This window comes from Pteropus alecto, unplaced genomic scaffold (assembly GCF_000325575.1).
Source record: "Pteropus alecto unplaced genomic scaffold, ASM32557v1 scaffold7, whole genome shotgun sequence".
NCBI classification, from domain to species: Eukaryota; Metazoa; Chordata; class Mammalia; order Chiroptera; family Pteropodidae; genus Pteropus; species Pteropus alecto.
Window position 1 is genome coordinate 44738430 of NW_006494614.1, and position 19005 is coordinate 44757434.

At 36.3% G+C, this 19005-nt stretch overlaps 1 protein-coding gene across 1 annotated transcript in view; it reads right to left on the reverse strand.

Moving 5' to 3' along the window:
- DNAH8 (dynein axonemal heavy chain 8) overlaps positions 1-19005 on the reverse strand; it is a 307121-nt gene that overhangs the window by 230010 nt on the left and 58106 nt on the right. Inside the window, exons 18-23 of the mRNA XM_006926591.3 lie at positions 16514-16594; positions 15984-16100; positions 15073-15192; positions 3681-3816; positions 2870-2985; positions 887-993 (exon numbers count right to left, since the gene is read on the reverse strand). Of these exons, the coding sequence (XP_006926653.1) occupies positions 887-993; positions 2870-2985; positions 3681-3816; positions 15073-15192; positions 15984-16100; positions 16514-16594 (677 nt within the window). The remainder of the gene's footprint in view (positions 1-886; positions 994-2869; positions 2986-3680; positions 3817-15072; positions 15193-15983; positions 16101-16513; positions 16595-19005) is intronic.

Genomic DNA, 19005 nt, shown 5'->3' on the forward strand with positions numbered 1-19005 from the left:
GGAAAGATTTATTTTAAAAGACAGAAAAATCATAGATTACTAAGAAAAAGACTGATAAATTTGAATATTTTTAAACTCGGCAAAGGATACCATAAAGAGAATGAAAAGAAGGACACAGCTGAAAGAAGATATTTCCTGTATTATCATTGACAAATGATACATTAAGCTCATTTGTCAATAATACGTTGAGAACATCAATGAATAAATCCAATAGAGAAACAAAGGAAGAGGGGAGAAGGGGAAGGAGGAGGAGAAGGCAGAAGGGAGGGAGGGGTAGGGAGAGGAAAGGAGAAGAAAGCAAAGGAAAGGATAAATTTTAATGAAGATAAAGCACAAATATCTCATAAACAAAAAAATATGTTCAACTTTATCAGTAACCAGAAAAATGACCATTTAAATCCCGTTGAGATGCCATTTCACTCCCCCTCTGCTGGCAAGATTTTGTTAATTGAATAATACCAACGGCATGCAAGGATGAGGAGCCATGGGGCCGCTCATGCTAGGTAGGCCTTGCCTGGTAAAGTGAGGCATGCACATACCCCAGAGCCCAGCCATTCCTCTCGCAGCAGGTACAGCAGGAGACAGGTACCAGAATGGTCATGGAGGCTTTATTTACAATAGCTCAAACTGGAAACAACCCAAGTAACCATTACCAATAGAACAGATAAAAAGATTGTGTATGCTCCAACTACATAGAAGTAAAAATAATTACATTAACAGGTGAATCTCAAAAACATAATACTGAATATAGACCAAAATAGACAAAATTAAATGGTACACTGATTAGGGATACAATATGTAGTAAATTGATTTTAAAAAGGGGTGCTATTATTAGTATTATGTTAAAATAGTATTACCAGACATATTTAGCATATTTTGAACTTGCCTGGCAACAAATATTCTTTTTTTCATTGTGTCCAAAGACAACCGTGTAGCTTTTTGAAGACTGTCTAGTAATTGATGAGAGAAGAAAGCATAAACCTCTCTACATTCCTGTAACAAAAAATCATATTACATTTGGTACAAAAATTAAGAACTCTAACACACATCCCCAAGCAAGAAAACAATATTGGAAGTGTCACATGAAAGATGAAAAGTAATAAATTATACTATTTCAATTATATTGTAGAAATAAGTTCAATCCTAAATTACTTGTTTATTTTCCAAAACAATATATGCAAGGTTTGCTTTCATAAACACCTTAGCAAACCATAAAGACTTATTGAAAGGCCAAAATTCGAATATGGTTTATTCAAAATAATAGTGATTTGTTCTGTATTCAATAAGTCAATCAACACAGCTGAAGTACCTATTAAGTGTGGTACACTTCTCAAAACTTAGGGGTGCAGGCATAAGAGAATATTTAGTCTCCATCCTCAAAGTACTCAGCTTGGTAGATAAACATATTTTACAATGTATTATAGCAAAATATATGGGAGAAACTTCCACCATCTTGACCATGATTTGCCCATCTCTCCAAGCTCCTCTTCCTTGCAGAGAAGTGGCAAGTTTATTGGTCAGAGTGAGGGACAGGTATGGAGCTTGGACAGGGATCTGGGCACTGTGTCTTGCTTGCACGGTGAGTCACACATTTAGGGCCAGTCTCTGGTCATACTATTCTATTCCTCTCCACTCAACACTCTGCCCCTCTGAGACTGACTGGGTGAGTCAGGTTGAGTTGGATCAGAAGGGAGGTTCATCAGCTATGAACAAGAAGGAATAGGTCAGGGTCAATGAATTATCAGGCTAAAGCACAAGTATGACATAACCAGATATTTACATTAGACCATTCTGACAGCAATGTGGAAGGTGGATTTGAGAGGCAGAGGCTATTTAGGAGGTGACTGAACTAATGCAGCTCCAAGTGATGTCCCAGTTCAAGAGGCGCTGATGGCACTCGTCTTACTCCAGGGAGCCCAGCCAGTGTCAAAGAGAATGCGACTGGAAGACAAGAACTGCTGACATGGGACTACATTTTCTCTCTTCAGCTGACTCCCTGCCTGGGGCATGGTATTGAGAAAAATTCTACAGCTAGACTCAGCAAGAAAGTGTTTCCTGATCCATTGGCAATATTGTCCTTGAGCAAGAAAGTGAAAGTGGACAAATGTGTGCCGATTATTTACAAAACTGTATGTATTGGAGCATATGTTCAAAAGGGTAAAAGATCATAAAATAAAGAAAGAATGAAAAGATCGTTAATCATGATTTAAAAGAAAACTGACAGGAGCAGGAGAAAGCAAGAATTAGTACGAATGTCAGAGTGGCATTCAGAGTCGATGCACGACCAGAAGAGTGATGCCTAAGAAGGAGAAAGAAACCTTGTGCCTCCTTCTCAACCTTCGTTCTCAAAACATCTGAACACGCTGTGAAAAGCTACCCACCTAGGGTCTCTCCTGGGGGAGAATACACAGGCCATCTACTACGATGCTAGTTAAAAATGCAGATCCCTGGCCCCCAAGTGAACCAGAATCTGCGCTTGCAATATAGGTAACTCTATTAAACATAATAACTGAGAAAAAAAGTTCTCCAGCCTGAATCAAACAGATTGACACTACAATCCCAGAAGTGACATTCACTATATAAGAAAACATTGTCAAACACAATAGGGAAAAGTAACTCTATAAACATAGTTGACAGATCACATTAAAATGATGATATTGGGGAAACTGTAAAGATTGCTATATCTTGCCAGAGTCTACAGTGTAGAATTGAAAATTATATTTTCTGAATTCTGTTATCAATCCAAATTAGTTATAAATCCACATAGGCTGGTTGCAAAACTACTTGGACAAAGCACCATCCAGGGTTATTTACAATCCTATTAGTCATAAGTCTGTGAAATTCTACGAGGTTGTTTCACAATAAATACCTTTTTAAATTCATCTTCTTTATCATTAACAGCAACCTCAGTCACAATATTAGTATCATAATCAATGTTTTCACCCTCTTCTGTTTCACTTCCAAAAACAACATGTTTCCTCTGTTCTACAGACACAAGACAAAACAAAAATACAAGATTTAATGTTGAGCATTTGGCCAAATCTTCTCAGAAAGCCCCTTCTTAAAAAGTTCTTAATTTAAATTTTTAAAACTTATTCCTGTAGGAATCATCTTTGAATTCAATTTAAATCACCCATCTCAATAGAATCATCATTCTACTAAGAAATACCCTCTTTAAATATACTAGGTTTTAGTATCTAGACTTAAGAAACATTTAAGGAGGGTTTTACATGTTATCTTTCTAAACTTTTTTAGTTTTCTACCTTAACGGGCTCATATTTTTGTGTATTTGACACTTCTGAAGAAAACTGATTAAACTAAATGGAAAAACTCTAAGAGAAAGAAGACATGCTACAGATACTTGTTTAAGCTCAGAGTTTCTCATTCCTAGCACTACTGATAGTCTTGGTTGTTGGGGGCTGGCCTGAGCATTTAGGATGTTCAGCAGCACTCCTGGTCAGCACCCTTACACAGGAGATGCCAGTAACACTTCCCCTTTTGGTTGCTGTGTGACAACCAAAACTGTCTCCATTTCAGAATGCTGGCAGAGAAAAAGGGGGGACGGTGGGGAGAGAGAGAGATAACATAGCAAACCTGAGACCGCTAGTCATGGAAAAGCCGGCTGCTTGAGAACATAGCTGTAACTCTTATGATTCAAACATTAGAGCTAGTGAAATTACCTGGTACCTGTTTTGCAGTTTTTCCACTGTACTTAACTTCATAAATAGTCTCAAATATTGATATAAGTTCTTTGACAGCTTCTTCTACATGCTTACTTTTGTGGTTTAGAATCTCAGCCCATTCTTTTGTGTATGTCTATTAAATAAAGAAATGACTATTAATTTCCAGATACTTAAAATATACTGTGAAAATTATTTATATGACATTAATTTATAAAACTACACTTAACACCACTTGAAAATAACTAGAGATCGTTGTCAATAGCATAATGTTTCAGATCCAAAAGTGTCAATGGTTAAAGGCACAGCTGTTAAGGACCACACAAAGAAAAGTAGGAGAAAGTAGAAAAATTCAAAGTCTTTGACTTTTATCTGACTCAATTACATACACATAGACATCTACAGTCACATTAAATGAAGAAAAGAAAGAAGGCAGAAGGAGCAGAGAGATGATGATGTCAAAAGTTGAAAATGAGAAGTGGTTTAAAAAAAGACAATCCAAAGCGTTACTTTAAGATTCAAATGAGATGAAGTTTTTAAGTGAACATGGTGTTGTATGCCAGGCATCAATTTAAGACCTTTATGTGTATTAACTCATTTAATTAAATGACAACCTCTTGGTATGGGTAATAATTATTTTCCCCATTTCACAGATGAGAAAATCGAGGCTCAGAATGAATAAGAAATTTGTGGGTGTAAAAATAGAGGTTTAAAACCAGCTTTGACTGATTCTAAAAGCCTGTGCTTTACCTGTCTGAACTCTTAACAGTCAGCAAAGGCTTTAGGAAGAAGTTGAGAATGAGTTAAATTCAGAAAAGAAAACAGGCTTATAAAATTGAATAGCTTTCTGACATGTTCACAACATCCATACATTTTAGGAAAGAGAAAAGTAAATGGGAGCAGCCAGCTCAGACCAAAAAACCACTTCTGGAAAGAAACTCAAGCCTGTCTATGCAAACCTCTCCCTGGGGACGCCTTGAGCAGTCCCACATTCCCTGTATACGGCCCTCATGTTTTCCTTTCCTGGCTACTGGACTAAGGGAGATATTTCTAAATTTGTCGTTCCCATTTATACCACTTCATCTGCATCTGAAACCATCCTCGTCTTTTCCCAGTCTCAGGGGCAATGGCGTTCCTCCTCCTGCCTGAAGAATTGTCTGAACCTTCCAGCCCCAACTCTCCTGACTTTGCTCCCATTCCTTCTTTCTATCCTTGCTAATTTATTCCACACAGTGGTAACCATTGGAATGACAATGATGGCTGAGCCACTTCAGTCTAGCAGGGAAAACGAGTGTTAAGCAAGTGGACACTACCAGCTAAGTGATCTTGGCAGAATGAACACATGTAAACACCCCATCCAAACCCCGCCTGCTCTGACATCTCCTAAGAAAAGAACCAAACACTACTATTTAAACACGACAGATTGAACACACATGTTTATCTCGGCATTCTCTGATATCTCCAAAAACCTCAACAAATAACATAAAATAATCTTTTAAAAAGAATATGCCCACAAGAATAAATGAGAGGATATCACATGAATTTTTCCATATGTTTCCAACAGCATATAAAAATAAAGTTAATGGGAATTGACAATTGGTGGGACAACTGAATATCTACTTGCAAAATAATTAAACTGAGTTTTTCTTTATACCATACATAAAAACTAACTCCAAATGATCATAGACCTTAATGTGAGAGGTAAAACTATAAAACTTTTCAAAGAAAACATAGGCATAGATCTTCACAATCTTGGATTAGGCAAAGTTTTCTTAGATATGATAACAAAAACAGAGCGACAAAAGAAAAAGAAAATAAACTGGACATCATCAAAATTAAAAACTTTGGGGCTTCAAAGGACACCATCATGAAAAGTGAAAAGACAACCCAAAGAATAGGTGAAAAAATTGCAAATCGTATCTGATAAAGGACTAGTATCTAGAACATATAAAGAACAATTGCAACTCAAAAGAACAATTACAACCACTTCACACCCACCAGGATAGCTATAATAAAGAAGACAAATAATAAGTGTTGGCAAGGATGTAGAGAAATTGGAACCCTCGTACACGGCTGGTGGAAATGTAAAATAATGCAGTCGCTTTGGAAAACAGTCCAACAGCTCTTCAAAAGCTTAAACATAGAGTTAACATTTGACCTTGCAATTCCATTCCTAGGTATATATTCATGAGAAATGAAAACATGTCCTCACAAAAACTTGTACATTTACGTTCACAACAGCATTATCTGTAATGGCCAAAAAGCAGAAACAACCCAAATCTCTATCAACTAATGAATAGATAACCAAAATGGGGTACATCCATACAATGCATTCTTATTCAGCAACAAAAAGAAACAAAGCACTAATAAACCAGACAATATGAATCAACTTTGAAAATATGGTGCTAAGTGAAAAAAGCCAGTCATAAAATATCACATATTACATTATTCCATTCATATAAAATGTTCAGAATAGGAAAATATATAAAGGCAGAAAACAGATTAATGGTTGCATAAGGCTAGGAGGGTTGAGAGGAAATGGGGAGTGACTGCTAATGAGTATGGGATTTCTTTAGGGGTGATGAAATGTTTCTAAAATTTTGGTGATGGTCTGTACAACTCTGTGAATATATTAAAACCACTGAATTGTATACTTTAAATGGGTGAATTGTATGGTGTATGAATTATATCTCAGTAAAACTGTTTTTAAAAAAATAACTATTAGTGCTAGCAATAATTTGAACCAGGAATTGGAGAAAGAAAATAGAGATGGAAAATGAGAATTGGGAAAGTAAAGGCAGCATGTGTGAGAATTTGGAGAAGCTTGGTTGTGAATGAGAAGTGAGAGAAAATGAAGGAAGGTTTTTGCTTGTTGGAAAGGATGAGAACATATTAGACTGCTGCTGGTGGGAGGGGTCTGGTGGAGAGAACAAAGATAGACTTTGAAGAGAGTGGAGAATCTTGGTGGAACAAGGCTGGCAAGAAGGTAAGAAGGCACAGGATCTAGAAACCATTTGGGGAACCTAGATTTTTTTAAAGAGGTGGGTACTTTCTCCATGGAACCAGGAGGAAGGAAGAGATGGATGCGGAAGCAGTCAACAATGTAACAAGAGCTCTGACTGTGAAAATTATTTACGTGACTTTAATTTAGAAAACTATAAATAATCCCTGAACCTCTGTCAAACTCATTTCGTCAAACACCTCAGATGCTGGTTATTCTGCATTTGCTTTCTACCAGCCCACGCTCAGCTCTTCTACTCCCTGCTCTGTGCAGAGGAAAGCTGGCCTCTGGGTCTCGCTTATTCTAAGATTACCAGTTGGGTCTGACCCAATGGGAAGCACCAGCAAAAGCTAGAAGAGCTAGAGGAGAGAGAAGTGGGGGTATTTCTTCCTTGCTCCTTTCTTGTTTGGAGGCTGCATCTCTGATAGAGACTGTTCACAAATTCAGCTCCTACAGGATGAGCCCTTCCACTTGGCTCCAGCTTTTACTGGGCTCTAACAGCATTATTTCCTCCCCTGGTCCCCTCAGTCCTAGCAGTGGCAATGACTTTTACCCTTGGGACTCCCGAGGTATCTCACTTTGCTGGGGTCTTCACTGGTACTGTCCTATACTCAATATCCCAAACTCCATCCTAGTGCCTAAACCCTAACCAAAGAACACCTGCAAAAAAAAACCTTATATTTGATCCTTGCTGAATTGGATCATACTGAATAATCATAAAAACTCATACTGCCAAAAATGCCAGGGACAAAAAAATGTATGCATTACCACTGCAGAGAAATTTCCTGTGTAAGCTGTCAACCCAATGGCCCAGCCATCTTCCGTTCAACAAGCGGCAAAATAATGCCACCGCAAAAACTGCCTCTATACCATGCCACTACCAGTTGAGACTACATGAGGTAAAGCATCCTTTCCTGGTAAGGACTCCATCTCTTCTTGAGAGGACTAACTAGCCCTAGATAATTAAGACCATTCTTTAAACCCAGTGAAGAACAGACTGAAATACTGAGGGGCAGTGCAGGGACATACTGGAAGACTGTAAAATTGATTTTATGGACTTCTTTCATATTTTTAAAAATTGAGATATATTTCATATGCCACAAAATTTGCCCTTATAAAATGTGCAATTCATTGGTTTTTAGTATTTTCACGGACTTGTGCAACCATGACTGCTATCTAATTCCAGAACATTTTCATCATCCCCCCCAAATTCCCCACATCCCTTAGTAGTCACTCCCCATTTCCCCATCTCCACAGTCCTTGCAACAATTAACCTACTTTCTGCCTCTATGGAGCCAGGTGGATTTTATTGATATAATTTTCAATACCCTTTAATGTATTTACCAGCATTCTCCTATCATAGCTTGGATCTTAATATTTCCGTGTGTGTGTGTGTGTGTGTGTGTGTGTGTGTGTGTGTGTGTGTGTTTATATATATACATCTCCAGATACGGATATGTCAGTCAGGGTCCACTCAAGGAAAACAGATGCCACACCAGCTACCTGAGCTAACGCGATGAGAGAATTTAATATAAAGAGTTAGTTAAACAACTGTTAAAGGACCGAGATGGCAAAAGGGGACACTGAGATCACACAGAGATGGTAACTGCAGAAAGCAGCTACCACCTGGGGAGCCTGAGGAAGCAAAGGGAGGAGGTAGTTATTAGAACGGAGAGCTGGAAAATGAGGTAGCTGCCCAGCCGACATTGCTGCCTCAGGAGCTCAGAGACAACCTCATGGTGCTGCTATGTCTGAGGGGCACAAAAGGCTGGTTCTGTAAGGGCGGGAGAAAAGCTCGGGCCTGGGACTTACTGCTGCTGTCAAGGTAAAGAGCTGTTGTCCATGCGACCGTGTCAGGAACAGAAGGCAAAACAGGAAAGAACAAGTCCCTTCTCTCTCCTCCACCCTCCTTCTAGCATCGCTATCGGCAAAGCCAGCTCACTAAGGATATAGTTTGCAGAGTCCCAGCCCCAGCATCATAGAACAGAAGGTCCAATCTGAAGCTGGTGGACAACAGCTTTTTAATAATTAATTAATCTGTCCTAAACTGGGCTCAGATGTTCCACATCAAGGAACACTACACTGACTGCAAATAGCCCAGGTTCCCAAACACAATCTGAAACCACTGCTTGGCGCAAACTAACCTCTTCCCCCGAATTAACATTATATGTGGCATGTTTCCAAAACTGACTTCTGCCCAGACTGCTACCTGACTTTTCCTGACATTACAAATCTTATTCTGCCTTCACCAAAATGGCTGCCTGATGACAGGTCTGTGGGAAGACAGCCCACTGTAACCAGACGTTAGATACCTCTGCTGCAAGTGACTGGGGCATATCGATTGGCAAAGGCACGCTTCAAACACCACCTCATGTATTTTGATTTACAAGTGGTAAGTTTTGAGACTTACCACTTATCTAATAACAGCATCTCTGGTGTGCCACCACATTTATACTCGGTCACCTTTAATCTATCCCAATTTTGACTTCTTTCCCTTTCCATGCATATAAAAGTTATTTGTGTGTTAAAAACAAATTTTCTCTGGTAGTATAAATTTCCCCCACTGAGCAGTTGATAGTGGCAGAACAGTTTTAGGTACATACCAATGTAAGGTGATTTTCATTGTAAATGAGACAAAAGGAAGGAAACAGACATAGAAATTTCCCTACTCCTTTGTATCCTGTTTGTTTACAAGTAAGATCTGGTATGAAGTGCATATAGTCAGATTCTAGGATGAGTAAGAAGAAAACGACAGGCAGAAAATTACCCCTTGCCCCTGGGCAGGAAACAGGAGCCTTCATTGGAAAATTTTAATTGCTGAGAAAAGACAAATATAGAATTCCAAGGGCTCTCTGTCCTAGAGTAACATGGAATTAAGGAAAAGGAGCAGAGTGCTGCATTAACAATTTTGCATCTGACTGGGAAAGTAATCAACCCAGATTGAAACAGGGATTTAGAGGGCTTTGAAGGGAGGTCTCTTGGGGGTGGGATGAAAATGGAACTCTGATATAATAGTGTTTTTGAAAGAAAATGTGGAAAGAAAAGAAAGGCAATTAGAAACCCCACGAAAAATAAAAAGTTGTATAAGATATATTACATGTATACTACATGTTTCTGCATTGGCTAATATTTATATAGGCATACTAAGGTCTTGCTATTTACGGCTACTATTTAACTAAAAATAATTTTATAACTGTATTGAGAAGACAAAGGAAAAATAATAGAGGATGGGGTCAAATAGCTAAATGCTTACTTATTAAAACAGGAAGAAAATAAACTGTAAATTTCCAACTCAAGAAACAGTACCCCAAGTATATTACTTAGAGATGCAGAAATAGCTAAAAGTTAAAAATGGACGCCCTTTGTAGCACCCAGTTGTGGTCACCAAATATTATTTGCCACTGCTATCCCTGAAAGGAATGGGCACTGGAGAAATAAGTGGTCCCAGATCTGGGGTGGGGAATATACAAGAGAGACTAAGATACTATATAGCTCCAGAAAGTTAGGAAGCTTTCAACGACTACTGGATTCTTATCAAAAACACATAAGTCAGCCTTAAGGATTCCACTGGACAAAGATGGGAACATTTAAACTTCAAAAAGAACAATGACTGCAATGGGTTGAATCTCTCAAATATATAATAGTCCATAAATTCACAATATTTAAAAAATTTTAAACTCGATGATTGTTTTAGAATAAAAATAGGTTGAGACAACTCCTTCCTTTCGACATAGGAATTTCCCTCTTCCTACTCATTCTGAAAACTGGTACATAAAAAGGAAATTGGAGCATTGAACCTGACTTTTCTGTTCAAATGCCATTTCAGAGTAACTAACCAGTTCATGAGGGAAATTTCTTCTTTATAAAAATATTTTATTCATAAATGCTAAAATTTGTTAAATCAACACTTTGCAACCTCCAATGAAATAACAGTTCTAGGCAACAATAATCAAAGGCTGCTAAAACCTTTAGAAAACTTCTAGGTGAAAAGTTGGTGTGAAACTTTACAATGATGGATAAAGCTGACTACATCTGAGCCCACCAATCAATCTTAATATCACTAAAAGGGAAACTATGTGACATTGTGTGCCTCCTGATGTGATGCAGTAGGAAAAAACAGTGTTACCTGTGAACCATTCTGTCAGAAAAATTAAAAGAAATTGAACCTGAACTGAATTAAGCCTTCGAATCTAATTAATGTACAGGAAATTCAAGGGATAGAGGAATATGTTAACATTTTAAATCATACTAATAGGATGCAATCAGCAAAATGTGAACATGGAAAATTCTACAGGACAAATGAAATTAAATAAAAAGCATTAAAAAGGAAGATGGCAAAAAACTCAAAGACATTTCTCCAAAGAAAATACACAACCAACCAATAAGCACATGAAAAGATGCTCAATTTCAGTAGTCATTAGGAAAATACAAATCAAAACCACATTGAAATAGCACTTCACGCCCATTAGGATGGCATTTATACAAATAAACAAAAAATCAAAAATGAAAAATAACAAGTGTTGGCAACAAGTGTAGAGAAATTGGAACACTCCTGTATTGCTGGTGGGAATGTAAAACAGTGAAGCCTCTGTGGAAAAAACTATTCTCATTAAACTTTTCCTTAAAAAGTTTAACATAAAATTACCATATGGTCCAGCAATTCCACTTCTAGGTATATACTCAAAAGAATTGGAAACAAGAACTCACTCAGGTAATTGCAAACTGATGCTCATAGCAGCATTATTCACAACAGTTAAAAGATGGTGACAACGCAAATGTCCATCCACAGATGAATGGATAAACAAAATGTGGTGCATACATACCATGGAACGTTACTCAGACATAATAAGGAGTGAAGTTCTGATCATGCTACAATATGGAAGAACTTGAAAACAACATGCTAAGTGAAATAAGCCAGACACAAAAGGACAAATACTTCACAAGTATGATTCCACTTAAATGAGGTATGCAGAATAGGCTAATTTATAGAGACATAAAGTAGAATACAGGTGTTACCGGAGTGGGGAAAAGAGAGACTGGGCAGTTATTGTTTAATGCGTACAGAGTTTCAGTTTGGGATGGTGAAAAAGTTCTGGAAATAGATAATGGTGATGGTTACACAATATTGTCCATATGTTTTCACACTGAACTTTATTTTTTTAAGTGGTTAAAATGGTAAATTTTGTTATGTACATTTTACCACAATAAAAAAAATGTTTCAAGCAAAAAAAGGGGGAGACGATAAAAAGAAACGTAAGAGACATATCGATGAAATGCAATGCGTGAACTTGTCTGGCTCCTAATTTCACAACTCGAAATTAAAGACAGTTTCTGTGGAAGCTAAATATATTCATAACCAATGACCCAAGCAATTTCGCTTCTGGCATATACCCACCAAAAAAAGTACTCAAGTCCACAAAAAAAAAAAAAAAAGAACAAGAATTCTCTCAGTGTATAATCAAAAGAGCCATAAACCATCCAAATACCCTCGACAGTACAATAGATAAGTAGATTATAATAAATTCATACAATAGAATACTATTCAGCAATGAGAATGAAATAACAATGACATAGACGAATCACACAAATGTAACAACGAATAAAACAATCCAGACATGAAGAATATATGCTACATGATTCTATTTATATGAAGTTCAATCAAAAGAGCCATAAACCATCCAAATACCCTCGACAGTACAATAGATAAGTAGATTATAATAAATTCATACAATAGAATACTATTCAGCAATGAGAATGAAATAACAATGACATAGACGAATCACACAAATGTAACAACGAATAAAACAATCCAGACATGAAGAATATATGCTACATGATTCTATTTATATGAAGTTCAAAAACAGGCAAAACTAATATACAATAACAGAATTCAAGGAGAGCGGTGTTTGTTGCCCTAAATGAAGCATGTGGGAATCATTTGTGCTAAAGGAAATATTTTACACATTGATCTTGGAGATGGTTATGATGACATGTCGTATGTAAACATTCACTGAATGGTGCACGTATGATTTGCACAATGTGCTGTATACACATTATATCTTAATTTTAAAAAGAGAAATAATGGGGATCATTTTATAAACTATATAAATACCTAACCAAAACACTGTATACTTGAAACTAATTTAACAACAACAAAAAAAAAGATGTGGGCCTAAAATGAAAAGTAAGCTGTAACCATAGTTTCTATGGGAACCTTTTTTTTTCTTTCCCATAACCAAAACACCAAATAAGGCCTTGGATTCCTCACAAGTATAAGAGACAGGAACTGAGACCTACCCATATCCTTCTCCCACATAATATCAGGCAAATCAATGGTTACACTCTCAAGGAAAGGGTAAACTAAAAGGAAAGTTAGCTATCTTGGTTGAGGCTCTGGGGAGGAGAGATAAATTCTCTCTTGAGAATTTACAACCACTGGCTTACACTCACAAAGATTTAGAACTTGAGTTTATACTACCTTGTAGTTTTGGCAGCTCTGCCCTCTGGGAAACTAACACAAAGTTATTCTGAGTCCATAAAACTCCTAGGCACTACACAGGAGCAAATAAAAAGGAACAGGTTCTCAACCAAATGGTCTTGTGTGCATTAGCTCACAATCCAGAATATTAAAAACATAGACAAACAAGCCACACTGAGCAAGAGCTGGCAGAAAAAGCAAAGAGCAGAAATAGACCCTCCAATTTCTTTAGATAACAGAGTTGTTACTAAATATATTTTAAATGTCTAAATAAAAAATAGAATTAAAGAAAAAAACATGAGAAAGGAACAAGACTGTATAAAAAGACCACACATCTTTGAAAAAGAATAAAAAATAACTTCTAGAGATAGGTAAGTAAATTCACTAAAAAGGTAGAGAGAAGTATGTCCAAATATATTGATAGAATAAATGTAAATAAACTAAAATTACAAATTTTTTAAAAATAAAGAGATTTTTCAGAGTAGATTAAAAACAAAATCCAGCTAAATGTTCTTTATAAGACAAAATAGAAGCACCAAGAAAGGTTGAAAATAACAGAGAAGAGATATATATCTAGAAAATAATAATCTAAAAAAGCTGGTGCAACTATATTAATATCAAACAAAATAGACTTCAAAGATAAAAAACTTAATAATGACAAAAGGAATAAATAGACAGGAAGATATAATCATTTTAAATTTACATGCTCCAAGAACAAGATGTTAAAATGAGGCATTTAGTGTTGTCTCTGTTATAACCAAGGCCCCCAATGCTGAGAACAAATGATTTTAAGTCCTACACATTATGAAGAAGGCAGTTCTTAAAAGGTAGCCGGGGAGGCAACCCTCAGCCCACTGCCCACCTTGAGGTTATAGAGGGAACTTGGTAGAGGCTGGGTAGAAATAAATGTAGGAACTACTCAGAGACCCTGACACATGTCCTCTAGAATCTGGGGATGGAGGGGCTGACCCACTCCTAACAGAAGAGAAGAGGCTGGCTGGGTACCATAACCCCTAAAGAGAGGAAGAGGTGTCCTGGGAAGAAGCTGCATTTCCACAGAAAGATGGGGAAAGGCACCTGTTTTTCATAGGCCAGACTGGACTCCTTGAGATGGAGTCACCCTTGGCAGTCTTAAAAAGGACACTAGCAAGGTGACCCAGCAGGGTGGGTGTAGCTGAAGTAAAAGGCAGGCAAGAAAGAAAAAAAGAGCTCAGTTCAAGACATATAGTGAGTGCTTTTGAGAGAGACTTTGTAAATGTGCCAAGCTTCAAAAATGATTAGATAGGTTCCTGTCTTTGTGCTTTCAAGCCAATGCAGGATAAATAGGTATTCGAGTAACTTCAATATAATGTGATGCTGAGAAGGCTCGGTTTTGTCCTGGAGGCAGAGAGACCAGTTGGACCACAGCATTGATTGCTAAACTCAAAACGAGCCTTAAGTCCCTGACTTAAGAAGAGGGTAGTAGGCATGGAAAAGAAGAGGCAATTAAAGCAATATCTGAGTTAGAAGTAAAATCTGGCTAAACCTTGAGACTGACTGGATTTAGGAAATGTGAGTGAGAAAAGGACTGCAAATGACTCCCGGATTTCTGGGTGACTTAAAGGGCAAGTTTGTGGGTGGTTAAAACCATGAGGATAGATCATATTGCCCTAGGAATGTGCACAGAGTAAGAAGAGCAGTGAGCCACTGATAGAGTCCTGAGGAACTCCAGCACAAGATTGAGGACATGTCTAGGGTGTGTCCATCGGCTTGAGCTGTTGAAAACTTGTAAATCTTTAAAGCTGAGGATGTTCAAAAAAGGCTAGAATATCTAAAAGCTACTGACACAGATTCCCACTTTTAGATTGTAAATTCACATTTTATGTTTATGAACCAGTACTTCTACGATTAAAACATAATACATAAACGCATACCTCATTGAGCGTCAACATGTCTTCTACTTTTGTGGCTCCACTTTCGGGCAGGGAAATTAACACAGTTTTGGCTATCTCCTTTAGAACTGTATCAATATGCATTTCACACAAGTCACTGATCTACCAACAAAAAAGAAACTGTGGAAGCAAAACTCTTCTTTCATCCAAAATGTACTTGAGTTATAAAGTAATTTAGAGGGGTAAATTATATCTGGAAATATCTAAATATCTGGAAACTTGGATCCAGAACCGATAATAATTTGGTGAAAATTTTTAGGAGTGCACCTGCAAAAGAAAGCTTGACATGGAACTAACATATGACATAACTAACATATGAGGCAGCAATGTGTGCCATAACCTCATATGCGTTATTTCCTTTAATCTTCATTCCAGCCCATGAACTGTTACTATTCCTGTTTTACAGCTAAAGAAATCAAGGCTCAAAGAAATAAAGGAACCTAGGGAGAAACACATAGCTAGTGAAAGGCAGAGAATTATACCTAGGCTTATCCAACTCCCAAGCCTCTGAATTTTGTCTATTATAATACGTTGCCACCACAGACAGACTAGCACAGACAGACTAAAAAGATATGCATGTTCTAAACAGCGAACATGTCACAAGCCAGTAGACAGTCTGCAATTAGATGGCTGCCTCATTTAATTAATATCAGATGCATTAACACTTAATCACTCTATTCTGCCATCTTCCACAGACTACAATTATCCATTTTCTAAACTACACTGTGGAGATGAACCATCATTTTAACATATTAAAGGCAAGCTGATATAGAGAAAAGAGCAGGCAATTGTAAAGGAAAAGGACCCAAAGCAATTAAAGAAACATAAAGTGTTATTTTTTTTAACTTAATGGATGTCCTTTCAGTTAATTTTTTTAAAATGTATCTATATACCTTCTTTAAAAGTTGATTGAACATATCCAGAACTGAGTCAACTTCTTGAAAGAAACTTTCTAGTGTTAAAGATGACCATGTTAATATTGTAAGCCCTTGTCTCAACACAGATTCCACCTAGAAAAAAGTAAAAATATGTATGTTTCCATTTTGAACAGGAGCATCTGCCTTTATTAAAAAAAAAAAAAAAAAGGCTTTCTTTTATTATCTGAAAATATTACAGGTCATATATCCTTAATTAGAGTTCCCCTCCATTATACCTAGCAAAGGTGACTTTTTGTCTTTAAAATCATCTTTGGCTGCCCACGAAGCAATCATGAATTCTTAGAACGTGCTCATTATTTAGATTTAGATGTTTTTCAAAGGCAACAACACTTAAACAAGGAATCATTCTGCAGGAATAATAGAGCTATAAAGTTGAACTAAGATAGAGGGTCTAGGCAAAAATAGATGTTCTAAAATCCATAATCTATAGAACCATAATCTAATTTTAAACAAGGAAATCAATATAAACCTTCAATATTACCCACCTTTTTCATTTTAGGGGTCATCAGATTGACAAACACAGAAGGCACCTCCTGACATAACTCATCATAATACTGCAGAAGACCCTATTAAAAGTCAAAATGGCATGTTTTACTTCAATTTTAAGGCAACAGTCATATTCTGATTCATGCTAAGTTTTCATTATACCTGTTTCCTCATAGTCCTGCCAAGATGGAAGGTGTTCATTTAAATTTCTACTAACAATATATTTCTTCCTCACCTTTAAATTACCTGAGCATCTCCTTTAAACAGTGACTCAATAAAGCTTTCTAGTTTTGTACTTTTAATATTTATTATTTAATTATCTCTCTATATTTATGCTACTGTAGTTTAATTATCTTTTCATGATGCCCATCATACATTTTTCCTTTTTCTGTTCCTTGCCTTCTGTTTCCTTGTCTTGGCCACTGTGAATAATGCTGTTATGAACATGAAAGTATATATGTCTTCATGAATAAATATTTTCAATTTGAGGGGTAGATACCCAGAAGAGGGATTTCTAGATCGTATGGTAGCTCTAGTCTTAATTTTTTTAGGCATTTCCATACTGTCTACCACAGTGGCTGTACCAATTTACCTTTCTACTATATCCTCTCCAACACTTGTTATTAAGATATGTCATGGCACACATGGTATTAAGATTTGTTATTGATAATAGCCATTCTCACAGGTGTGAGGTGGTATCTCACTGTGGTTCTGATTTGTATTTCCCATGTAGCTAGTGAAGTTGAGCCTCTTTTCATATATCTGTTGGCCATTTGTATGTCTTTTTGGGAGGAGTGTCTGTTCAGGTCTTCTGTTTATTTTTAATTGGATTATTTGTTTTCCTTTTGTTGTCGAGTTGTATACAGATCTAATGCAATCCCCATCAAAATTCCAATGACATTTTCCAAAGAAATAGAACCAAAAAAACTATCAAATTTGTCTGGAACCACATAAGATCCTGAAAAGTCAAAACAGTCCTGAGAAAAAAGAGCAAAGCTGGAGATATTATGCTCCCTGACTTCAAATTATATTAGAAAGCTACAGTAATCAAAACAGTATGGTACTGGCAGGAAAACAGACAGAAAGACCAATGGAACAAAACTGAGATCCCAGAAATAAACCCACACATATATGGACAACTAATTTTTGACAAAGGAGCCAAAAACATACAATGGAGAAAGGAAAAGCCTTTTCAGTAAATGGTGTTGGGGAAATTGGAAGGTCATGCAAAAGAATGAAACTAGACTGCCAACGCCATACCCAAAAACTAACTTGAAATTAATTAAATACTTAAACATAAAACCTGAAATAATAAAATATATGGAAGAAAACATAAATACTAAACTTTCAGACTTTGGTCTCAGGGAAGTTCTTGTGAACCTGACTGCAAAGGCAAGGGAAATAAAAGCAAAAATAAATAAATGGGACTACATCAAACTAAAAGGTTTCTGTACAGTGAAGGAAACCATCAACAAAACACAAAAGCAGCCAACTGAATGCAAGAAGGTATTTGCAAATGATATCTTCGATAAGAGGCTTATATCCAAAATATATAAAAACTCATAATACTTTTTCTTTTGTCCCTTGTGTTTTTAGTGTCATATCTAAGAAATCTTTGCCTAATTCAAGGTCATAAAAATTTATGCATATGCCTTTTTCTAAGAGTTTAATAATTTTAGCTCTTGCCAAAATAGTATTTAATTGTTATATTTAAAAAACTCAGAGGAGTGTTGGCATTGTGAAAACTTTGGCTTCAGCATCAAAAGCTTTAGATTTTCATATTGGCTAGTTATGGCTTTGGAGAACTGAGTGTCAAAGTGCTGTTATAAATTGAGGTTAATATCACTTGCATTGCATCTTACAGAATTTAGTTATAGAATTCTGATGGTATTATGAAAGTTAAAGTCCTTTACCAAGTGTCAAGTATACATAAAAGTTTAACTACAAGTAACAGAAAAGGAGGAATGGAATTAATGACTTTGAAATTCTTAAAAAAACATTGAACCAATTTAATATTATTAATTTGAGGTGGGAATAACTTGAATCCACATCTCCTATCACACAGTGCAATAAATTACAAAATGATCAAAAATTGATCATTACACTTCATCTCTAAAAAATCGAAAAGAAAACAGAAAAGCTTATTAATTCTGATTGTGATTGATTCTGATTCAAGAAAACGAGTGTGGCATCAGTGATAAGTATGTTTTGAGAATCTCTATTCTAATACTCCAATCATTTTTTTTGTTCCTCCATATTACCCCATAATGTTGAAGAATCGTTTTCCCTTCATGTCATTTTATAGTCGTCCTACCTTATTAATTTATATCCTATTAGTATTAGGATTAAATATATTATAAATTATAATGCACTTAATCTATAAAGTTATAATATTAAGAATATTTTTTAAAACTTGCTATTCATCATTGTCATTATCCAGAAGTCCAAATCTGATTTCTGATAAACTTTTCATCTTCTGCTTTCCAACTCT